This window comes from Macaca mulatta, chromosome 12 (assembly GCF_049350105.2).
Source record: "Macaca mulatta isolate MMU2019108-1 chromosome 12, T2T-MMU8v2.0, whole genome shotgun sequence".
Taxonomy (NCBI): Eukaryota; Metazoa; Chordata; class Mammalia; order Primates; family Cercopithecidae; genus Macaca; species Macaca mulatta.
The window spans coordinates 78,091,082-78,117,140 of record NC_133417.1 but is presented as its reverse complement, the minus strand read 5'-3'; the positions used below and the strand labels follow the sequence as shown (position 1 = coordinate 78,117,140).

Sequence of the window (26,059 nt, the reverse complement as noted above, 5' to 3'; positions counted from 1 at the left end):
ATCAGGTATAAGAAGCCTCTGCTGCGACGCCCACAAATATCAACACCCATCCCTTTTACTGGTGCCATTTGAAAAATCATAAAAGGCTGTAAGTCATATTACAGTCCCTAAAGAAGGCAGTGATTCAGCCATCTTTCAGAATTATGACTGTACCATAAAATCCAAATTTTATCCCTGATATTTCGGATAAAAATATTATGACTATGCACATAAACGAAGTTTTTATTTTTCAATGGAAGACTGAGGGGAAAAAATCAGCGTGAAAAACCTTAGGGTAAATTTTTGTCATAAAAAAAGAAGAGTGAGCCATCTTCAGTTGGTGAAGCGGTCAGTAGGCAGCAAGGGGGTGGTGGGAGCTGGTCGGGCTCAGTGTGCGATGGCAGAGGCCTGGGCCAGCGTCTACACGGCGCTTCTGCCAACCCAGTCCCCACGCCCCTGCCAGTGAGAATAATCTCACTGATGTTCTTTTAGACCAGGGTAAATGGTCACTACATTCTATTTCACTTGTAATTTAAGCCAAAGATGCATCTCAAGTTCCAGCTCTGGGAGCCTACTGCGATTGTGAGCACTTCTGGAAAACGGATCAAGAGTTAAATGGACGGGAAGCTGTGACACAGAAACTAACACCGAGTAAATCTCCGTCCTCAATCTGTCTCCTCAGGCCCAGCTTTCCAACAGCACTCCCGACACTGCCGAGTCTGAAATCGTGTGGGAGGTTATATGCCATTAGAGATGTGACCCCAACCCGGGGACGACATAAAAACAGCTGCTTCCTTGGTTTTTTTGGTGCATTGTTTTGTATCAAATGCATTTGTTGATATATTTATATAACCTTCTTGTTCTAAAAATATACTTTAAATGTCTTAGTTGATGAAAATTATGGTCTTCTCGTAAGCCAAATCCAATCAAGGTCAATGTCAACTAGTATCAATTTTCCATATGCCAAAAACAGGCAATGAACTGTAATTATCTTCTTTCATCAGACAGAAACTTACTTTGAAATAAAAGGTCAATTTGTAAAAAGAGTGATATAGCGTATATATTACATGATAAATGTATAATCTGTTTATTAAATGTAGTGTTATATATTACATGATTTGTGCTAACATTGCACAAATTGCAAAGGTTACATGTTTTGATCTCTGGGTTTTTGTTTTTAAGAAGGCATGTCACGGTGAGAGTACTTTGGTCACCACGGGAAACACAACCAACCAAGTGTTTTGCCAAGAGACACAGATCTGAAAGCTCATCACAACACTGCATGCCTCGTTCAGTGCAGGTTGCCACAGATCTACAGACAATTACCATGGTTAATGAAAATCCAAAACAGGACCCACAGGATGACACATTTTCTGTTCTTAATGCTTATTGCCATTATTGCTAGTAAGTCAATGGGAGGAGAAACAAGCTGAAGGTCTGATGAATAAGGAAAAGTCTGACACTAGATTTTGTTCCTATCATTTATTAGGTCAAAGGAAAGAACATAGTCTATGTGGTTTTTAATAATGTAGTTTTAAAAAGAGTTTTCAGAATAACCATTCAGTTTTCTAAAAATACAAGTTGCATCTGGTCTATGTGTAGAGGAAGCTCTACCAGAAAATAATCATTTGCCAGAAACACCACAGCAGGATTGGAATCAGGCTTCACTGTGATCACTGTGACTCTAATTTACTAAAACACTCTTTGGACACTAGTCATGTGGTTTCAGACACTAGATAAAAGTTGGGGGGGAAGAGGAAGTAGTTCGAATGTGTTGTCTTTTGAAATGTTGAGATTATCTGAAAAAAACATAATTCTTTTCAGGAGTTTACATATTGAGTTAGACACCTTAATAACCTAAAATGATCATGCCCTATAATATTTCTCTTAGCTAAAAAGGAATTCAGTCAAGTGAATATTGCATACTAATGAGAAGACAGCATGACAATGGCCACAAGTCTAGTAACCGTACTGTACAGCATGGGTGCAAGGGCAGGCTGTGTTACCAGACCACCCAGGTTCTGTTACTGTATTCTGTCCTGGGTTCTGTTCTCAGTACTGTATGATTTTGAGCAAGTTACTCAATTTACCTTTGCATCTGTGATATAATTTAGGGTTGCTATGGGGATTAAAAAAGAAAATCTAAATGAAGTACAAGCATCTGGTAAAAACCTAATAAGTGACAACTGTGTTTATTATTATTAAAATTACTATTATAGTCCTCTCTGTTTTTAACCAATTGCCTACTTCAGTGAAAACAGCTCTGCTGCTTCTCAAACTGTGGTTTACTGGTTTGGGTCAGGATATATATTCTCTCTCCAGCTCTCAGAACAGGATTAACAGTTCTTGAAAGATGAGGAGGCCCCCTAGGCAACTGTATTCCTTTTACTAAAATACGTCACTGTATTTTACCTCCTTTTTCCCCCATTGTCAATCATCAGTTTCATTTCCCTCACTTTCACCTTCAAGCATTTTAAAAATTCAATTTATCATGCAACTAGTCCATGTTTAATGTGGAAGAAGTAGGAAATAAAGATATACAAATAAAAAACACTCTGTATAATTCCATTACCCACTGATAACACTGACTTTTTGATACTTTTCTCTGTGTACATATACACAATAATATATTTTATAAAAAATAGAATCATTCTAAACAAACTAGACTGTAGGCTCTACTTTGAAATCATTTATCAGACCTGTGATTTTAGGAATGACCTTATTTCTGTGTATGGAGATATAATCATTTTTAATTTATTTTTATTCTCTATTGTACTTTATACCATTTCTGGTTTACCCTTCTCAATGATGCTTTGCTGAAGAAGTGTCCCTACATTTTTGCACAGCTTTCTCATTTCTTTTCTTTTCTTTTTTTTTTTTTGAATAGGATCTCACTCTGTAGCCCAGGTTGGAGTGTAGCGGCCTGATCTCGGCTCAATGCAGCCTCGACCTCCCCAGCTCAAGCGATCCTGCCACCTCAGCCTTCCGAGTAGCTGGGACCACAGGTTAGAGTAACAATGCCCAGCTAATTTTTTTTATTGTGAGTGGAGATGAGGTCTCTCTATGTTGCCCAGGCTAGTCTCAAACTTCTGGGCTCAAGCAATCTTTCACCTCGGCCTCTCAAAGTGTTGGGATTACACGTGTGAGCCACCACGCCTGGCCTTGTTGACATACTTTAAAAGACTCCCTATCTTGGTATTAAAATCTTACTAATCCCTTCGATAATAGATCGAATAGCATTTTCTCCAGAATCCTTTTACCATGTCCTTGGACTAGATCAGATTTCATGGTTATCTGCTCTCTAGTATATTTCTCTGTCATGATACTTGTCAAAATAGAAATGAGATCGTTTTGAATATATTTAATAGTTTAACATTGGACACTTGGGCTGGAGAGCTCCATGTGCCCTGGGACTCTTGTGCTCATTGCTACAGCCCAGTACCAGAATGGCACCAGTTGTTCTCACACCAGCAGAAGTTCAATGAATGGATAATGAATGAATGAATGAATGAATGAATGAATGAATGAATATAAGAAGTACTTTTGTCATGGCAAACAAATTAACTTACATATTTATATTCTCTTGTATAATATCACAATCTCTTTTTATATTATTACCACCATGGTAATTTTCTCTCTTGCTTCCCCAAATATTTACTAAGCAAATGCTGTGTTCAAGGCACATTTTGATGCTGTGAGTGATGAGCAAACGTGATTGTCTGCCTCTCTCACATTTCAGCCCGTGAGACACACATTAAACAACTAACTGCCAAATTACTTCTTAATTCCAATAGCGGTAAAGCCTATGAAGGAGATGCTGTCAGAGCACATAAAGTGGAACCTGATCTGGCCTGGGGTCAGGAAGCCTTTCCCTGCAGATGTATTATTCAACTGCTATGTGAATGATGAACAGGAGTTAAGGTGGGGTGTGACGGCAGGCGTGGTTCACAGCTGAAATGGGATAAGTTTTAAAGAGAGGAAACTGTGCTTGTAAAGACCCTGAATGGGGAGAAATATGCATTGGTTGAGGGACTGAAAGCCAGAAATTAAGGGAAGAATGATCCTAAGCTGACGCTGGTGAGGCCAGAGTACTGAGGGTCTTGTGAGTCTTGGTAAGTATTCTGGTCCTTTTTTTTTTTTTTTTTTTGAGACCAGGTCTTGCTCTGTCACCCAGGCTGGTCTTGAACTTCTGGGCTCAAGTGATCCACCCGCCTTGGCCTCCCAAAGTGCTGGGATTACAGGCGTGAGCCACTGTGCCAAGTATTCTGGTCTTTGTCTTAAGAGCAATGGGAACTCATATATGGATTTTAAAGGAGAGGAGAGTGATCTGATGACATGTATACTCATCTCTTACTGCAAAAAACAAATATTACTTACATGTTTTGTTTTGTTGATTATCTCAGCCCAGGAAAAAAGTCTGTTATACCTAGACTTGAGCTCACTGTATAATTTTTGTATCCCTAAATAAAAATTCATTTACCTCACTGGCCCTAGATAGATATTTCAAAGGAATAAAAACAAATAAGGTTATTGTAAAACAACAAACAGCCCAAAGAAGTATCTAGCAACAGGAGTAAACAACGCAGTAATTTTCAAAGTGCATGCAGTATTCATTTGGCATCAGCAGATGGCGTAAGGCGTCATGTTACTGCCCACGGCTATCAGGAGCAGAGATGAAGTTACCTAAATCTCTGCTGAGTCAGGCGGGGAATAATGTTAGCTTCCAAACATGCTATTTATATTCATACATCATGTGACCTGGCTCAAATGTTTCATCCTGGGTTTACTCTTCCACTCATACAATTTTCTCATTATTAAGTTTATTCAACAAGCTTTGAAAGTATTTATGACATCCAAAGTTTTCTTTTAAGAGTATTTTTTATAGTCTCCCTGTCCCCCTCCACTAGCAGACACAGTGCTCTGCAAATTTCAAGGTAAACAGTGTTCCTGTTTCTTACGGAACAGAGAACAAAGCTTCCTAACAAAGCATAAACACAGAGAAATGTCTGGTAACCATCTTTTGTCTCAGAAGATATGATTTCAATGTTTTTTTTTTTTTTTTTTGAGACAGAGTTTCACTCTTGTTGCTCAGGCTGGAGCGCAATGGCGAGATCTCGGCTCACTGCAACCTCTGCCTCCAGGTTCAAGTGATTCTCCTGCCTCAGCCTCCTGAGTAGCTGGGATTACAGGCATGTGCTACCACACCCGGCTAATTTTTTGTATTTTTAGTAGAGACGGGGGTTTCTCCATGTTGGTCAGGGTGGTCTCGAACTCCTGACCTCAGGAGATCCACCCACCTCGGCCTCCCAAAGAGCTGGGATTACAGGCGTGAGCCACTGTGCCCGGCCTCAATAAGGCAACAAGCTTGGAGAAACACTATTTCTTGCTTACTTATGAAATTCAGGACTTATAAGATTTCCAAAATCATAAAAAAACCTTTTTTATTTCTCCCCTAAACTATGCTCAGAAATCAGGACTGTCATTCAGATCTCTGGTTCTCTTCTTCATTGAGACGAGTGATGGTCTTTCAAAGCCAGACGCTGTGGCCTGGTGTCGGGGCTACCCACCTCCACTCCGCCTTGTTGTGCAGGAATGAGTTACACTTGTCAGGAAGGCTTGTGTCATTTGACATGGACTCCAGGATTGAAATGATTTGCTTGAATGATGGCCGTTTCTGAAGAAGAGAAAATCAGTAATCATTTGTTGGGACTTAAGAAAGGAGATATTTAAGAGAAAACGTAGATACTACAAGCATAGTAATAAACTCAACCCACCATAACAAAATAAAACATGATGCAATGTCCTGATGTAGTTATTTTACACTCATCAGGTCACTCAGGTTTAGGGAACTGTATTCTTTATTCTCAGTGAACTATTCACATGGAGAGATTCAGATGCTGTTTTTCTATCATGTGGCCTAAGGTTGGGATAATTCATGTTTTTCTCCAGGAAGGGAGAACACTAATTCTCTCTTTTAGTTATGATTAAGAACTCCTAAAAGGAAACAGTGAAGTCCTTTAAAAAACCTACGTGATAAAGCTGGTAAAAAGTTAACGGTAGACTGTGTGTGGTGGGCATGTTAGTGTTCACTGTAAAATTCTTTCCACTTTTCTTTGTTTGAAAATTTTTATGATAAAGTGTTGGGGGGAAATCTACCTATCAATCTATTGGAACTAATAGAATTTTCCAAATTGGTTTGTCAGAAAAAAAAATTCAGGTACTATGCTGATCACCTGGGTGAGGAAATAATCTGTACACCAAACCTCCATGACACACAATTTACCTACATAACAAACTTGGCCATGTGCCCCTGACCCTAAAAGTAAAGTTAAAAAAAAAAAAAGAAAAAAAATCCCCCAATTTTAAAGCTGTCATAACTTCACTGTTCTCAATATTTATTTTCGGTTATAATTGGCTTTAGTGCTAAGACACTGTAAGGTATTGTTCACTAGAAATGAGCATTAAGTGTGTTTCTTCAGCTAGCAGTAACTAGAACTATTCTAGTCTGTCTCTTTAGACTCTAGCCAAGGTTGAGACAAAAGGTTAAAACAAAAATAGAGAAAGATAATAAAAAGGATGATGCACATTCTCTCTTCATCATGCCTCATAATTACACCATTACTGAACAAATTATAGTTGCAGCAATTAAAACATGCATTTTAATTTAAGAGCACAAAAACAAGAAGAAACAATGTTGACGTGGCTTGCTCTCAGGATTTAAGTGCTTCCTACATTACTAAGAAAAGCAATTTTTCCATTTCTCAGAAATATAAAAACCTAGGATATACATTGAGTTCTGCCATTATTATTCTCTTTCAAGGGCACTTGTGTGCATGTGTGTGTCTGTGTCTTTCCTTGAAAAGGGCATACATAGATAAATGTTACTGATATATATTAAGCCTTCTAATAAGCAAAGAGGAAAATGCCTTAAGTAGGAAGCTTGAAAAGTGTTCTATTTATCTTCTTTAACTTTGTCCTCCTCTTAATTTCTCCCAGCACGTATCGGGTTTTAAAATGATTTTTTTGTTTGTTTGTTTGTTTTGAGACGGAGTCTCACTCTGTGGCCCAGGCTGGAGTGCAGTGGCATGATCTTGGCTCACTGCAAGCTCTGCCTCCCGGGTTCAAGCCATTCTCCTGCCTCAGCCTCCCGAGTAGTTGGGACTACAGGCAACCACCACCATGCCCGGCTAATTTTTTTTTTTTTTTTTTTTTTTTTTTGTATTTTTAGTAGAGACGGGGTTTCACCATGTTAGCCAGGATGGTCTTGATCTCCTGACCTCGTGATCTGCCCGCCTCGGCCTCCCAAAGTGCTGGGATTACGGCATGAGCCACCACACCCGGCCTTTTTTTTTTTTAAGACAGAGTCTTGCTCTGTTGCCCAGGCTGGAATGCAGTGGTGTGATCATAGGTCACTGCAGCCTCAACCACCAGGGCTCAACCAATCCTCCTGCCTCAGCCTCCCAAGTAGTGGGGACTAAAGGTGTTTGCCACCATGGCTGGCTAATTTTTTAGTTTTTTGTTCAGAGGGGTCTCGCATTCTTGCCCAAGCTGGTCTCAAACTCCTTGTCCCAAGTGATCTTCCTGCCTCAGCCTCCAAAGTGATGGGATTATAGGCATGAGCCATTGTGCCTGGCCAGAAAAATGTTTTAAATCATTTGCATAAGAGCTAATTATATAATAAAGGATTTTCATTTTGCAAGGAAAAGCAGTAGGAGGAGCTAATGAATTTTTAAAGAATAATTTCCCTACATTTAATCATTCTTAAAATAAGGTAGAAACTCTTCTGTAATTGGATGACCAGCATCCCTAGAAAAAATTTGATTTTATAGTCAGCACCTACTCTTGGATAGAGGTTATCAAAGTGAACATTTAAGAGGTGATAACAATATAGATTTTTTGTGGTAATACTATTCTATGAATATTGTGGTTACAGAATACATATTTGGTCTAGGATCTCATATAAATTCCTCTGAAGGGGATTACGTTCCTTTTAGTCATTATTTTGCTTATTCAAAAAAATTAAAATAAAAACTGGGACCATTTATGAAGCATCTACATACATTATTTCTGTATTTGTTATCTTCATTTTATAGGTAAGGACAAGTCTCAGAAGAGCAGGAAGTGCCCAGCATCACACAGGAAGTTACAGAACCAAGGGCTCTGTTCCTAAACTCTTCAACATCTTTTATCACGTAAGGGTAAGACACTACTTCCTATTGAATTTATGACTTCAACTTATTATTATTATTATTTTTGGAGAAGGAGTCTTGCTCTGACACCCAGGCAGGAGTGCAGTGGTGCGATCTCGGTTCAGTGCAACCTCCGGCTCCTGGATTCAAGTGATTCTCCTGCCTCAGCCTCCCAAGTAGCTGGGATTACAGGTGCGTGCTACCACGCCCAGGTAATTTTTTGTATTTTAGTAGAGACGGGGTTTCACTGTGTTGCCTGGCTAGTGTCGAACCCCCGAGCTCAGGCAATCCACCTGCCTCGGCCTCCCAAAGTGCTAGAATTACAGACGTGAGCCACCGCACCAGGCCAACTTATTTTTCTCCCTATTTGGAAATGTCATTTTAGGACCTGAACCAATACCCACCTTTCCTTTCTTTCTCCTTCTCTTCAATAAAATATTTTGAGCACCTGTTGTAAGCCACTAGAAGGACTTGACATTTACGTAATATCAGCTTCCTCTTGCATACATCACCACCTCCGCCCCGACCCTCATTGCAAAAGAACACCAGTTCTACAGGTGGGCTGAATATTTTAATCTAGATGTCAATACTCTAAAAATCTAAGGACTTTAAAAAAAAGAAAGTACTTTAATTAACTATTGCTGTACATATGTGCATAGGACTGGCACTAACTTCTGGTTGAACTGCTACATATTTCTAGCCAGAAAATGATGTACCTCTCAGGAAATGTACTGTGGTCTGGCTACTTCAGGCAACAACAAATTGGGCATCCACTTTCCAAACTGATGTAATGTGCGATAGGGAAACACATGTAACAATTACCTCTACACCCTTATAAAGCTTCAGTACATCTAGGAAGAAAATATATCTTTAAAAATACAGCTGTACCAGGTAAGGCCCAGACTGTGGTTTAGGAAAAGAAGTGCTAAGCCTGAGGTGGGATAAATAGAATAATCAAGGAAGATTTGATGATGAAATATTCAGAGGAGAAAGAAAAGAACGAAGACAACAGGTTTGGGAATGAAAGTATGTAAGTGTGTCTAGAGGAGATCAGCAATGAGAGAGTTGGAAATGTGGGCTGTGGCCAGGTATTTAACCAAATCAAATACAGGGGACATGTCATTGTTTAATCAGAATAAAATGTCACGGATTTAGAAACTAAAAATCAATCTTAAACTTCCTTTATACTTCATGTGGCTGGAACGCAGGATTTCTTTGGTCCTAAAGAAGGGTTAGCTTACCACATATAAAAGACATACCTGCATGGTTTCAACACTGGGCCTAATGTTCTTGTTGTGTAAGGCGCTTACAGTATAATTTAATCAATGTACCATAAATGTACATTCTTAGAATTTTAATTAATGTGGTATTGAGCACCCAATTAAGAAATTCAAAACTTGCTTTGCATACTGAAATATAATCACAATTATAGAGATCTAGTAGCAATAATCAAATTCAATGCAAATAATTTCAGGCAAAATTTCTATTTATGCATCACAGAGAAACATATGTCCAAAATGACTTACACATCACAATGGACATATAACTAGTAAGAAGGACAGGGAAGGGGTAGTATGATACCATTTTAACAGTATAAAATAAATGTTTTAAAGCAAGCTTGAAAATACCTGCTTATAGTTTCTACTGAATTAGTTGCAAAGTATAGGCATTTCTCTTAATGCTTAAAAATCCCTATTCTGCAAAATCATGTACTAAAAATTATAAGGCCTAAATCGGAGTAGGGCAGACCATTTAAAAACCATGCAACTGTGTCATCAAATACTAATAAAAAGAACAACAATCCTAAATAAAATACTAACACAGTTTAAAAACACGATTCTTTAGTAAAAATAATACTAGGAATATCTAGGGCTCTACTTAAAAAAAGGGCAAGGGAAGTCTAAAGAATAGGAGTGAAAGCAAAGATTTTGCAACATGTACACAGCAGTTTGTTGCTGGGAGAACCAGCAACAAATTCTTCCAAGTTAAGCTAAGCCAAGTCAAGAAGGAGCATGTGGAGTGAATAGGTTTCATAGCACTGGTCACTTGCTGCCTTGTTGGCTGCATTATTACACTTTGTGCTCAGTGCGGAACAATGTGTTGGGAAACATTATGAACAATCAACATGAATTCTGTGTTATACTAACATAGTCCCCAGTCTCCACTGTCACCAACTGCTTCTGAGTTATTCCCACTAAAGAAACATATTGTAGAAGAACAGACAATATTTTATGGCCATTCTTCTTGGGGGTCAGATTGGAACAGGGTTTAAATTCAGTAAGAAATTTGATTCTTTAGTCTTTCTTTTTAGTCTCTGTTTAAAAGATCAGTTGTAATACTTCTATTTCCACAAAAAACTGGACAGATTTAAACCATAAAATTGTTGTTCCTTTGAGTGTAACTGCTTTCTTATTCTAATGTTTAATCTGTGAGAATATTTTTTATTTTTAACTCATTATAGAAAATTCCAAAATACACAAAAGTAGAGATAACAATATCATGAACCTCTATATATTATCACCCAGCTTCAAAAATTATCATGGCCAATCCTGTCTAATCTATACCATCATCCATTTCCCTTCACTTTATTTTGAAGCAAATCCAAGACTAGCCTATCATTTCATCTGTAAATATTTCCATATGTATGTGAGAGTCTTTTAAAATCATCTTTGCAGGGAAAGGATATGAGCCCTTCATGCTCAAATGTGATAAGCGCATGAAAGCCTAAGCCTTGGAATTTCTCCAACTCTAATGTGGAGCTCAAACACATCACTGAAGCTGGACAGGGAGTACATATCAAGATGCTCTAGAAGTGCTACTTTTGTCTGCTCTTTGGCTAGAAAAGCAAAACAGTGCACTGGTTAAGAGCAGGGACTGTGCCAGACCTAGTTCATGTCCAGCCCTACTACCTGGGTTCATGTCCAGCTCTACTGCCTACTAGCTGTGTGGCCTTGAGCTCATGATGTAACCTCTGTATGTCTTGGTTCTTCCTCTGTTAAATGAGGATAATTGAGGCATGTATTTCATAGAGACATTCTGAGGAACAAATGAGTTAACATACATAAAGTGTTTGAAACAGTGCCTGGCATATTATAAGTACTGTGTCTCAGCCATCTCAATAGCATACAGGTGCAAAAGTTATTACTAAAAATTAAAAACAAAATAATAAAATTATTTTTACTGAATCCAGAATGTCAAAGCGTGCTATAAGAATGAGTTAATAATAAGTCTCTAGAGATCAAGATTAAGCAGATGTCAACAGAAAACCTTAACAGTTAATCTGGGGCTCACAGAGGCATCAATCCAGCTTTGCTTTGTAATGAATTTTATTACCTTAAGTTTTAAAAACTGAAAGCCAAGCAAGAGAAATTTCAGAATTCTAAACAATAACAAAAATACATATGTATACCTTGGCATCAGCTTCCCAACACTGATGTAACAGTTCAGCAAAACTTCTGGGGCAACTGCTTGGAATGGTTAATCTCTACAATAGAGACAGGGAAAGAAAACAAAATAAAGCACAGGGATTTATTCATTCATGTCAGCAAACACTATTTGAAGGGTCATAATACAGTTAATTTAAGAACATAATCAAGGCATGAAGTTTAAAGCTTCCATTGATTAATATGTGACAGGTGACAATTTATGTTTAGATTTGTAATCTCTAAAGACTCATACTTATTCTTGAAAGGGAACTGTAGTGAACGGAGAAGTCAGGTTCAGTACAACTAATGCAACAAAACATAAAATATCTAAACAGAACTCTAGTAGGAGGGGGCAAGTCGGAACTTAAATACTAAATATAAAACCACACATCACTGTGCTTTTATAGGCAACTTACGATATATGTAAATAGGCCAGGTAACTAGAAACTAGTTTAGCTTTGGCAGCAGGTATACAACTCTGAAAATATCTGAGCACAGATCACAGAGATAATTTAAAAAACTGTTCATTTCTCAGTGGTAAATAAGACATTCTGAATGTGTGACTGATTATGGCTTTGTTTTGGTCAAACCCATATACTTTAAGGACCCGATATAACAAAAATTATAACATGAGGATGGTCCTGTTCTAACATCCTACAGTGGTGCTTCTCACAGAACTCGTGGTGCCTCTATTCCACAGAAGCATTTGTGTTTGTTTTAGAGACTGGTAGGTTGCAACCGACTTCTAAGTATAACAGGTCAGGAATGCTAGACAATTCAATATACCACAAAATCCTGCATAACCAAGAACTCCCTTGTATCCCACAAAATTTCAAATGCCCCATTTACATTCATGTAAGTAAAACAAGCAAACAATGAGGTTTGTAATTTTCTGGGCCTGGAATCTAACTCTAACTTACAAATAAACACAAAGTATTTTTTTGAACAGTTTTAAGATACACTGAACTTTGCAGAATGCATCTACCAAATGAAATAAATCAAAGGCTTATTAATTCTTGCATGATTCATAACTTTATCAAGATTTCTGACAAATATCAACAACAACAGTGCTATTCCCAGCACTGGAGTCGTTAATACAACCCAACTCCATCTGGATGCATTTGTAGCTGCTGAGTTCTATTTATCCCCTAAAACTGTTCCATCATCTCCTCTGGTGTGGTCATGCTTGAGCATTTGTACACTGGAAAACATCTTTCATTTATTTCTCTTTTATATTACAGTTAAAGCATTATGTTAACTTACAATATGATGTCTGTAGGTAGTTGTATTACCTTTGAATTTCACCGCAAGGGAGTGTAAGGGGTTGTTAACATAGTTAGTACAAAATGAGCATTGGGTGTGATGGAGTTGAGAACTGCTGTACTAAGAAGTGTTAAGACTTATTCCACAGTTTTGTTTGCCAAAGAAGTTTTGCAAATAAAAACTTGAAACTGAATTTAGCTGGATTTGGGGGAGGCTATGAGGAACTAGAAACATAGTTGCCCTGACAAGAAAACTGACAAACTGTATTTTGAATTACAGATAATCCTAACATCAAAGCAAAGCAAAGTTGAAAAACAAAACAACTCTCTCGGAACTAAAGGCCGCGCTAAGCACTTTTAAACTTCTAGTCTTGTGATTTCACAGAATAGAACAAGATGTATTAAACTGTACTATTATTTTACTGTAATGTAAACTGCAGACCTTTTGATGAAGGTAAAAAAAAAAATTCAGGTGTTTACTTTTTTAAATATAAAATGGTTGGGAGGTGGGAACTAATAAAAATAGACTATAATTCCAATTATGCACTTGAATGTACTCTGTAACTAAAAATAATGAGTTTTCGTCAATGGTAACATTTTTCAATACAACTTTGTCTCAGCATTTTCCTGAGAACTGAATGTGAGCTGGCTGAATACGGAGGATGATCATTTCTGTGATCTTTTCTTACTGAAAAACTGTTCAGATACCACATCGAAGTCATTACACAAGGAGACACAATTATTTTACATAATCTGACGTGGTCAAATATCGGTTAAATCTAGACTCAGACACTTCATGCAATGGATTATTTTGGTGCATTAAAAAGTACTTCAAAATAGAATTCAAAGTATTTAAGTCCTGATTACATAACTGTGGGCATTCCTAATATATGAAAACATTCTGAAATAACCAGATCTTAGCACCAGGTTTGCAATACTACTTAAAACTTCAATATTTTTAAATAAAAGTTTCAAATTAAAATATTTCCCAATCACTAAACTAAGCATGACATTTTTTAAGGACCATATTCATTTTTGCACCATTTTCTACATAAGACGTAAAATTTTTTTTAACTCAAGTTTTTATCTTTTTCTAAAGTATAATCAAAAACAGTGGATTTTTATGAACATTTCTATGTTAGTCAAATAGTTTTGTTAGTTAGAACACCTTATATGTCAGAATTTAAGTATTTATAAAAATAGAAATTATGCTACCAGAACATTCTGAATGATCACTGATTGAGTTCCATGGAAATGACAAAAGCAAATATACCTATCTGTTTCATTTAAAAAATGTATGAGTAATGCCCTCTTAATTTCATGCCGTCTACAAAGGTTCATTGTTTACTTTGTAAAGTTTAGCAGTGCTTTATGAATCTAGTTTTAATAGGATTTAATATTAGAAAAATGATTGCTTAAACATCTCATTTTATTATTAAGGGATTAGAAGCAAAGATCTTCAGATATAATTTTTAGAAAGTATTGATTTTTCTATAGATGCAAAAAGTAATCTTAAATGGTGAAAATGAGTAAGGTCTATTGTCTGGGTAAGAGCAATGCACCAATCTCAATTCCCTGGTCTTGACCGTATACTACAGACATGTAAGATTTCACCAGTGAGAGAAGCTGGGTGAAGAGTACACAAATTTCTTTAGTTTTTGTTAATTTAAAAAACTTTTTTGGCTGGACACGGTGGCTCATGCCTATAAATCCCAGCACTTTGGGAGGCTGAGGCAGGTGGATCACTTGAGGTCAGGAGTTCAAGACCAGCCTGGCCAATATGGTGAAACCCCGTTTCTACTAAAAATAAAAAAAACTGTTTTGAGTCAGGGTGTCACTCTGTCACTCAGGCTGGAGTGCAGCGGTGTGATAATGGTGGCAGCCTTGACCTCCTGGACTCAAGGGATCCTCCTACCTCAGTCTCCCCAGTAGGTGGGACTACAGGTATGCACAACCACACCCAGGTAATTTTTTGATTCTTTGTAATATTTTTGAAAACTCGTGTGAATCTATAATTATTTCAAAATAAAAAGTTAAAAGAAGACAACTCTAATACTTGGATATAGGTATTATAGATGACTAGATAACACTTAAAATGTCTTCCTGAACACTTGAACATGTCATTCTTTATTTAAATGAGGCCTGTTAAAAATACGACTTTCTCTTTTCAACCCATAACCCAAAATATTCAATAGTAAAAATAAAGTAAAATAATTAGAAGTTGAAGGGATTTGGTACATTATATTTCTTTAAGTCAAAGCCTCAATTTTGTAATGAAATGAAATAAACCCTTGTGAATTATCTTAATGCTATGTCAACAGAATTTATTTTGGAAATGGTTACCTCCATTTGTGAGGTGAAATGAAGATACCTTCTTGAATGATGATATTGAAAATTACATTGAAACTTAATTTCCGTATTTTTGACAAATAAATATTGTACAGAATGAGAACAGCAGATAAATATCCTTGTAATACCCAATTTTACTGAAATTCATTAGAAAGTTGAGAAAATGTATTTCACCATGTAGGCTTTTTTCAACTTACCATAATAGTTAATGAATACAGTGTGGGAAGTATTTGAGTAGTCTTCATCAGTTATTAGCTGATCATCAGAACACACCATGAATAAAATAGTAAAGTCTACTTTCTGGGCTCTCCGGGGAGAAAAAAGATTGCTTCTGCATGTACAGTATTGAAGAGGTTCTGAAGGTTATTCATGGGTGATTCCAATCCTCAAGTCAACTATCCAGGCAGCTTCTAAATTCATTTTTTTCTTCAGCTTTAAAAATCCTTCACAGATACTCCAATGTTTTAAAGAGTACTTTAAAATTTTTATCTATTCTGCCACCCTTTAGATACATTATTATTTAAAAATATTAATTATTCTGTCTTATACATATTTGGAGGGTCCAGTTAGCTTTAAAAAAAAAAAACACACACAAAAAAAACCTTTCTCCTAGTTTATCTTGGAATAGTGCAGAGGGAAAAGATTACACTGGATGTTTTGGTTCCAGAGTCTACACAAGGTCAGTAATTTTCTTTGCTTTCATTTGTAAACCCAGAACCAGATCTCTAATCATCTCACTGGCAAAAGAAATAGAACAGAAACATGTGTGTCCTCATATTATGACAATATAAGTTATCCTGTGTGTAAGATCTTATTTAATAGCACATGAGTAATTACTATCACTTTTAATTAAAACAGAACAGCTCCTGTGAAACAATGAGTAAGGCATATTCTTGCATATAACTCCTTTTCATTTCTTAAATTGGCAGCTCTTTCCCATCAGTTTCAGCTATCATCAACATTTCATCCACTCCCAATGAATCAGGAGGAAAAATTATATGGTAACTTTGGATTATGTGATCTAAAAGATGGAAACTTGGTTTCTCCTAGTCAATAGCAGCTTTTTGATTAATCTAGTTTATTCCTGCACTCACCTGGGAAGCAGATCAATCTAACTCTTTTAGAGCATTAAAAAGGGAATATTTTTATATATTCACCTTTTTGCAAATTATTTTATTTAAGGTTGCAGTCTTACCCTTTGTGGAGAGCACAGATAAGATTTGGAAATGAAGAAGTTTTGTGAAATAAAGTAGTTTTGCATTGCAAAGACAACTGCTTGCTTCCATTACATGATCTAAGTTCTCATAATACCTTGATATTGGAGGCTTCATCCTTATGCTGAGAATTTCCATGGCTGTGCGTTTCAGTCACAATTTTAAACCTTTCAAAATGTAGTTGCTCTCTTTGATATGAATGTACCATGTTCTCTGATGTAGGCTCATAGGTCCAACTAACTGAAAGCCTCAATTTGTGGGAAGAAGAGAAGCGAGGCTGGGGACACAGCACAAACGGTGTTTACGCCACTGAAGTTCTTTTGAAATGGAAAGGCTCTGCATGAAGAAGCGAGCAGTTATGCCACTGCCTCGCCAATTCCAGTGAGGAGCTCATCTTCAATGTAGTGTTCAACGTAGGTGGCAAAACTGTAATTTTTCCCTTTTTTGAAACTATTTTTTCTTCTTTTATTTTTGAAATTCTCATCTAAGCGACAGTTTCTTGTACTATAGTGACTCCTGCTGGGAGGGGTAAGTTGAAGTAGCTGAAGGTCTCTTACAGATATATCAACTCCCGGCCAGTAAAAAAGATGTCCTAAACGCAGGAGATGGAGTTAAACTGTTCCCCTACCTTGGACGCAATGGCTTCTTTCATCACTAAGAACAAACCCCTAGGTTTTACAATTGAGACTGAGAAACTAGTACAGTACTTGTACAATTTTTGATCTACAGCATCACGACGTGAAGCTGCAACAATTAGATGTAAAGGGTCCATTCATGAGGAATAACATCACTTTGACCCTTTGTGTTAGCTCCTACTGCTAATCTTTCCATAAGCGTGAACTTACTTTCAATTTGAAGAAGATGAAAAAGTCTTTTGCAAAACCCCAATACTGTTTTCTGATCTATGTACCTGAATGGAGAAACGTAGTCTTACCTCGTTTTTTTCCACTACAAGCCAAGCTACTTGTAATCCTTCCAAACCTTTAAAGGGGACCTCCCTTGTTAGCATCTCCCAGAGAACCTGGAACAAAAAGAAAATGGAATTTTTATTCTTGTACTTTATATTTTTTGGTACATATTACTGAAACTTTATCTAACATGTAATTGTATCTAATTACCAGACACAACCAACCCCATCTGTAGAAACTTGGGCAAAACAATTATGCTCATGCACACAACTTCTTCCATATATTAAATACTTTTTATGTTCTTTTTTATAAAGAAAAAACCTGGTTTAGAAATTAGGACATCTAGAGCCAGACTTAAAATTTTATGAAACCAATGGGCCTGACTGATTTAATGTCATCTCATAAATTATTAGAATTTTTATGTTCTCACAAATTAGATTTTGTATTTTGTTAGTTAAAACTCTTTCTACCTTCAATTTCTGATATATTTGTCTAGGAAATAATAACTGGGAATTCAACAGTATTTTAAAAGGATCAATAATGGTCTCATCAAAAATAACTGAACCCCAAATCCAAATCACTGGCTAACCCACCCACCCCACATTGGTAGACACTTGCAAAATTGTCATATTTAGATTTTACATGTTACCTTTTAGATTTTGGAGAAATCTCCCTCAAAATGAGTCGGTCTAAGGGATCTATTTTCATCTACCTACAATATAATCTATTATACCGTACTCTAAGATGTAATAAACACTTTCTATACACATAAGCTGACTGTGAATGTGAGCTGATGTGTGTGTTCATCTTTGTGCAGTTCTTGAGATCAGTATGATTATTAAATCTGAGTGGAATGCCCAAAGAAAGCAAACGGATGCTAGGAATACTGCTGAACTGGGTTCTCTTGAAACACTGAGTAATGGAGATTTGTATACTACATTACTTTTCCCTATTTATACAAATGGAGTTCAAAAATGTGAGTCTACCAATACTCTGTAAAGTGCAAAAACAATTCTAATTTTATCAGTAATAGTCCTGATAATAAAAACCACTACAAGTTATTGAGTACTTATTATATTCCAGATACCCTTTTCACATATTACCATGATTAACAGCAATCCTATTGGATACATATTACCTTCATTTTATAGGTAAGGAAACTATTTAAAAAGTTAAAAAAAAACCTTACCCAAAGACACTCAGTTATCCAGTGACAGAGCCAGAATACGAACCTGCTGGCTCGCCCTGAAGGTCAGGCTCTTGACCCCGTTTAATTTGAGTGAAGGGCAAGTGGCAGTACTAGAGAGAATGCGACAGGCCCTGTCTTAGGTATGGCGCCCTGGCAGAAGCAGGAAGAGAACCAGTGGCTTCGACTCAGATTTCCCTTGTTCTAAAAACAAAAGCTCATTTCTAATAGGAATGTAGATGGAGCACACATACTCTAGTCAAGCAAATCATAGAAACCTTTCACTCCATATCCACTGTTTCCTCAGCCAGGGCTCGGTCTCATTCGAACCATAACATAGTAAATGAATTCTGGCTAATACAAAGGTAATTAGCAGGAAAATCAGGGAAATTGGCAGATGCTGCTCAAGCAGGAGAAAAAAATTCACTGAAGCCTCTTTGGGCTTTTAATCAAGTGTGTAAGGTACTCCTTTAGAGGAGCTACTGAATAATTCTATTTGAGTCACATAAGTGATTAGGAAAAGGTAAGGGGCATCCCATAAGGGGACAATTCTAGTGAACACCACACGTAAAGGAAGGGTGAGAGCCAGAACAGGTATGCAATCACCCTGACCTACACAGGGAGGGAGGCCGGGCAGCAAGAGGGCTGAGCAGGAAATGGAGCCCCTCAATTGGCTGCAATTACCACTCCACAGGGGGCTAGGGCTGGGGAGGGGAAAGGATATGAAGGGCAAGTAAATTAATGGATGTGGCATTCCTGAGGAGAATGGGAACAGGGAGTTAGCCTCCAATAAATCAAATGCTCCAGACCCCTAAACGCGCGGATGAGCGGTGCCTCTTTCCTTCTGAGTCTGGCCTGCAGGTATGATGCACGTGTGCACACATGCACACACTGAATTTTGTGGAGTAAATTGCAAAACCAAGAGTTTTGGGGGATAACACCAGAAAAACATTTACGTCATTCTTGATTCCAAAATATTCTGCTGGAAAATGTCCAAAATCTAATAAAATTTAAGTTATATTTCTCTGAGAGTTCTAACTGTGAAAAATAAAGAAAAAAACAAGCCAGTTTCATTTGACTCCCTCTGTGTCTCTGAAGAGCTATGACAGCTGAGGGAGTTAGTAAAAGTGTCTGAGGTGGCGTCATTAGCTGCTATGTCCTGAAGCCCAAATGAGGTCTTTAGTTTTATTCCAGTATCAGCACATCTCATGATTTCCTTTTATTAATTCCCTGGATTCGGGAATGTATCAAAAAGTAGGTGGTATAAGACACCAGCTTTTTTTTTTTACACTAAACAAAATGACATTTGGCATACAAAAGTAACTTTATTGAAGAAGTCACTTGAAGGTTTAAAAATATATTAAATGATGCCTAAAAATACCAGTTATGGGGATTCAGGCCAAATATTATTGTGATCTTTCACCTTAAAAATATTTTCCGACTCATTTTATATTGAGACGTCCTCACATTTAAACTATGCTCACAAGGAAAATTTCTATTTTCAGTTTACAGAATAGAAACTTGGAAAAGACTGCGTACTTTTTCTGCCCTTTGTTTTCCAAACAATAGAAAGCCATCACCTGAGCCCAGCTTGTTCTGGAACAGTGCTCACAGACAAGCCAGGCAGCCATGCTGTCTCTTCAGCCACTCTGTTTTCAAGGCTGGTTTTGGCTGAGAGGCTTCTGAGAAGGTAATCCTTTCTGCATTGTCATTAGAACAGCTTTTTTTTTTTTTTTTTTTTTTTTTTTTTTAAGAATATCTAGGCCTTGTGTTCTCAGAAGAATTATTCTTTCAGTGATTTTTGCTTTTCCTTTTTTTGTGGATAATGTACTAAACACTCTTCCTGGTTCAGTCCTCCAAGAGAAGTTCTCATAAGAGGGTAGAAAAATTTCATTTCTTATAAAATGGAGGGAAACCATTGCCTGCCTAGCAAAGTTTACCAGCGTAAGAGCAAGGATCATAAAATCCACTTCTGGCATTCACAGCACATTTATTTTAAGGCAGTACAAGGTTAGTGAGTCTTGCCATTTGTTAAGAAGCAACAAAGGTTTATCAACCTGGGGAGGGCTGGTAGTTTTAGAAGTAGTAGGGGCTAAATTCTTACAGCAGTCTAAAAAATTAGAAAAACAAAAACCAAAAATGTATTGCAGTTTTTTGGGTGGATTTCAAAAAAACAACTTTTTTTTAAATGGTCTTATTCATCTGTGCGTGACTGCTGTGTGCAGAGGGGGTTTCAATGAACAGAACAGACTCCCAGTGAACAATGGGATATTTAATGCAAACAAATGCTCCTACTGACAAAGGAGTCTTGGCTACTCACCTATTTTTGAAAAGACATAAAAAATTCAAAATAACCACATTTTGAATTAAAATAGGTATAATTTTCCAAGTTTATGGACCACAAACTTCTAAAACTAAAATGGTCCCAGCCTTAACAACTATCCTCACCTGCTCTTTTCTATAACATTTACTTTGAACACATAATGCTTTCTTCATTAAAAAAAAAAAAATCTGTGATTGTTTAAATAAAAAGTCGCTGGAAAGCATACCTTGTATTTTTTCTTTCACTAACGGTGTTTATTTAGAACAAACAGAATGAGAAGAGGTCAGAATTAAATACTAGGTTGGTGCAAAAGTAATTGCAGTTTTTGCCATTACTTTTAAATGGCAAAACTTCAATTGCTTTTGCACCAACATATACAGTCCTGAGTTCTTCTTTATAATTAAATTAGCATCTGTATACTTTTCTGAATGGATTTACTGACACAACTATCTGAGAGGCAAACCAGCATTCCAAGCAAACCTTTCTCTTCAAGATAGTCACACAGCAGAAGCTGTTTTAAAACAGACTTGCTGAAGTAGCATTTCTGTTTCCACCAGGTAAGGGAAGGCTGTAGCCTGAATGCAGAATTGATATTCCACGTCCCATGATGGGGCGGACAGGTTCTGCAGAGCAACATCCAGTGTGTAAATACAGAGCAACACTGGAAATGCTCAGCGGCTGGTGGTTGAGTTTATTTCAGTAAGTGAAATTACTCGATAGGATGGTTTGTTAAGCGTTTGTTAAATCCCTCCAAAACCAAACCAAACCAAACCAAGCAAAGGTAGGGTCAGCACACAAGCAGAGAGAAAAGCTAATCCACAAAGAGACGTGTTCAAGCCCTTCTACTGAAATGTGGTGCATAGTTTCTTAAGTGAAGAGATTTTTAATAAAAAACACTGAAAATGTGCAGCTCCAGAAAGGTTGACTCAAACTATGTTTAAGAAATGGGGTCAATGTGGAATGTATGAAGAGATTTTAAAATGATACAGGAAAAAAATCCTAAGCTCTGCAAACAGAAGTCACCTCTTAACATCTTTTACAGTTTGTGTGTGAAAAGGAATTTGTGCTTGGCTACTGGTACTAAGATTGTACTTCATCTCAGGAAAAGGAGAGGGGTGCATTTCACACCAAAGCCCTGGCAACTGTAAGGCTTTGAAAGAAGGCAGCATAAAGTTTGTTTTCATACATGAAATAATATTGAGACCAAAAGTTCACTCTATGTATAGTTGTGTCTTAAGGTCAAAAATTTTTGAGATAAGGAAATTCGAAGACTTGGGGGAGAATTTTAAAAGTAAAAGCACTGTATGTGTGTGGACTCATAAGTGCAAAAATGAACCTCAAAAGTCTTCTAGTTCATATAAATGTGCCAAACAATTTAAAAGCTATAACCATCTACAGTAACTATAACAAATATATATAACATACCTATATATAGAACACCAACATACATGTTTATATACATTTATACACACATGCACATGAAAGGAGTGGGAGTGCTGGGCTCCTACTGAGCCACTCTGTACCGTCAGCTGGAACAGTGACTAAACAAGCCATGTTCCTAAGCCATGCTGCTCATCTTCCCAAGCCGTCTTGCTCCGTAGAGGTGCCTGCAACGATGGCCTGCTGCAGAATACAGAGTGGCTTTTTCATGTTTGATGGGTTGTAAGAAACAAAAAACCAACTATGGCATCTATGAAGACTATGCAACAGAGACTGTAAGTGGCCCGCAAAGCCAAAAAAATATATTATCCGGTCCTTTCTAGAAAAACTTTGCTTTTTCCTATTTCTACAGGACAAAATGAGACGCCATTCCCAACAAGCAGGATAAGAAAAATTTAAATTACCCTCAGATGGTGTGTGACTCAAATAAACGTTTGGTTATAAATGAAGGAATGTACTTTCACAAGAGAAAACAATCTTACAGAGTCTTCAATTGCTACAAATACCCCATTTTCAGAATATCCCACAGATGAATGTATGGTGGTTAGAATGTAGTAACATTTGACATAGGAGACTAGTTTTAGAAGCTAGTCTCCTCTGAAACTTATATTTTGTTTTTTCTTTTTTTCAATGAGAAATATTTGATCACTGTCTGTAATAGCTTATAGTCTTCATTCTTAAGAAACATCCAGAATCAAGGGATATCAGGTATTAATGTTTTTTCTTTTTTTGGGTATCAGGTATTAAGCCTGATATTATTGTTGCCTTCTGACCTTTAAAATTCTAGCCTTCAGCCAAAAACATATATTTCATTCTTGAAGTGATTTTTGTCAATAGCTAACAAAATTAATCTTTATTAACTTGGTATACGTAGGATGTGATATGATTTAGAAAGAGCTAGTCACTGAAACAAGTTCAAAACCTGTGAAGCCAGCATTAAATACCTAGAGACTGAATAAAGAAAAAAAAACAGGTCTGACAACGTGAATCTCCTCTTGTGTCACTGGCTACCACCTGCGGTAAGAAAACACAAAGTTCAGGACGAAGAGACATGCTGATTTGGACCCAAAACAGACTGCTTCTTTACCCAGTACTATGAAAATGCCCTTTTAGGAAGTAATAGTATAAATAGCAGGGCAGTATAATAGTATAAATAGCAGGGCAGTATGAGATGTAAAGATAGGGAATTCCAAAACTATTCTGGACTTTTTAAAGAATACATAACATTTTAGGGAAAAGTTTATCCTCAACAAAAGGCAACAAATGAATTCCTTCCTCCAGCAAAGAACTCTCCCACTCCTCACTTCCTTCTCTCTGATAATGCAGGTATAACCTGTTCCTCAGGAAATGGCCCATCTCCAAATTCCTCCTCCAGGAGCTTCTGCTCCTTAACTGATTCATTCCTGTGGTCTCCATTCCTTGAGCACTCCACCCCCACATTAGTCAATTCTCTATGTGGTTCTGCTGTGATTCTTATGTAATGTCTTAGAGTCATGCTTCAGATAGTCACTGCTACTCTAAGACTGGCAGCAGACATGGACAAGGTCATCTGGTAAGTGCTAAGTGCATTTTCTTCTGGACTTTCAGAAATTGATGAATCAGTTTAATAGTTGAGACTCAAAAGTTTCCTGGTAATTAACTCGCTTGGCAGATCTATTGGTGATTTTATACTGTTTAAGTAATCCATTACAATGAAGTCCTGTTCCAAATGATCCACATTTCCATTGAAATTACAGAGATAGTCTACAGTCACATTACCACCCTGCAAAAAATAATTCTCAGGCAAAGTGGAGCCCAACACTATCTCGGGTTCCATTTAATTTGTTGCTTGTAAGTGGTGTTGGTTTCTTCTCAACACAGGACAAAATAACTCTGATGATTAAAAATGATTAAACATTTTGGCAACTAGGAAGCGTTCTCCAGTGGTGCTGCTTCAGGCATTCCACCAGCAGTACAGTCTCAAATAAAAATAAAACCATGTTAAACTGTATCTCTCCTCTTCTCTAGAGTGTTTGCTTTTTGTATTTCCTTTAGTAAACAAGAAATGAGAAATGAACTCACCACACCGTAGGAATATGTGTCACAAGTTTCTGACACAGGGAGACTTTGGATAACTTCTGGAGCCATCCATGGGAAAGTTCCAACCAAGGACATGTGTGTTGTATGGTTATGGAACCGAGAGGCACCAAAGTCACAAATCTGAGGAGACAGGAATCAGTATCAACTTTCTACTTATTGGCTAATTAAGGAATTATTAGTTACAAAAATCTACATCTGAAATTAACAATTTTTAAAGTGAAAGAAGTAGTCCTACCTTCAATACTCCATCAGCAGCTATAACAACTAAAAAAGAAAAAAGGATAAATTATGACAATCATCTAATTGGTTTGAGCTGTTTTCTACTGAAAAAACCATAAACTTCTATTTCTGTCTTCAATATGGGATTACGAAAGGTGAAATCAATGTATTTACAGCATTGAGGATTCTGCAAAAGGGGGCTGACATTAAAACAAAAACTTAATTCCATCAGGTACTGATTAAAAAGGCTTCTGAGACATTTATTTTATCTAAATGCAGTACTGTCCAATAAGAAAGGCACAAATTAGTAGTAGTTAGGAGAACCAAATTTTTACCTGGGTTCTGCCCGTATACTGCCAATGTGACACTGAGGTAGTCATTAGCTTTACTACTTCGTATTATATGTAGGGTTTCCTCCCAACTGAGTGATTTTTGTTAAAGGTGGAGAGAATATCATTCATTCACTTGCTCATACATTCATTCATTTAATAAATATTTGCTGAGGCTACTGTGGGTAAGGCCACGTACTATGCTGTGGAACAGGACTGTGAGCAAGTCTGGCACTGTCTTTGCTCTCAGGGGGTTTATATTCTTATCAGAGAGACAATTAAATAAACATCTACAACAAAGTGGGATAGATTCCATGATGAGAGAAACAAACAAACTATAGAGCCAAAGAACAATGATATCTATGTCAAGGGAGGTCAGATGAAGTTTCCTGTAAGAAATGATGCTTATGCTAAAACCTGAAAAACACAGGAGCTAACCAGAAAGAGGAGAGCTGAGGGAGGAAAGTAGTTTCCTAGGCAGAAGAGAGAGTCTATGCAAAAACTCAGGAGCAGACAAAAAAGGCATGGCAATTTTGGAAGGTAGGGGCCAGGTCAAGAAAAGCCCTTGTGAGAAAGAGAAAGCCAACGAACAATTTTATGTGGAGGAATGAAATGAGCAAAGGTGCAGAGGGGAGACTATGTCAGAGAAGAATAGACCTGGAGGCAAGGGGATCACTTTGCACTCAAGGTTTTATGGTCCAGGAGACAGATGAGGACGCCTGTACTAAGGCAGTGGCAAAGGACAGGAGAAAAGTTGACCGAGTCAAAAAATGTTTGCGATGTAGGATCACCTAGGCTTGATGAATGGCTGGTTATTGGGGGAGAAGGAAGAGAACTCAAGGATAAAATCAGATAAAGAACCAATACAGATTAATGGTTAGAATAGGAGCTCTGGATTTAAACAGTAACTACTATTTATCTCATTTCTGGCTTGGGCAAACAGTACTGCCACTTGGTAAAGGAAATGCAGGGATGATTTTTTGGGGGTAGCGAGAAAATGAAAAGATTAATTTGGATATAATATATTTTAGGGTCTTAACAAATATCTATGTGGATGTGTCTAATCAGCAGATAGATATATAGTTTTGAAGTTGAGATCTGTTTTTGAGTGTTAACATGCAAATAGGGCTTTTATGGGAGTGCAGGGATCAGAGCAT

At 37.2% G+C, this 26,059-nt stretch overlaps 1 protein-coding gene across 5 annotated transcripts in view; it reads right to left on the bottom strand.

The window, feature by feature from the left end:
* MAP3K20 (mitogen-activated protein kinase kinase kinase 20) overlaps positions 1–26,059 on the bottom strand; it is a 194,255-nt gene that overhangs the window by 53,751 nt on the left and 114,445 nt on the right. For all 5 annotated transcript variants that reach the window (XM_001086798.5, XM_077957210.1, XM_015110384.3 and 2 more), the window contains 5 exons: positions 24,590–24,618; positions 24,337–24,474; positions 17,353–17,439; positions 11,578–11,652; positions 5,547–5,653 (listed from right to left, as the gene is read on the bottom strand). In XM_001086798.5, coding sequence (XP_001086798.4) covers positions 5,547–5,653; positions 11,578–11,652; positions 17,353–17,439; positions 24,337–24,474; positions 24,590–24,618 — 436 coding nt within the window. The remainder of the gene's footprint in view (positions 1–5,546; positions 5,654–11,577; positions 11,653–17,352; positions 17,440–24,336; positions 24,475–24,589; positions 24,619–26,059) is intronic.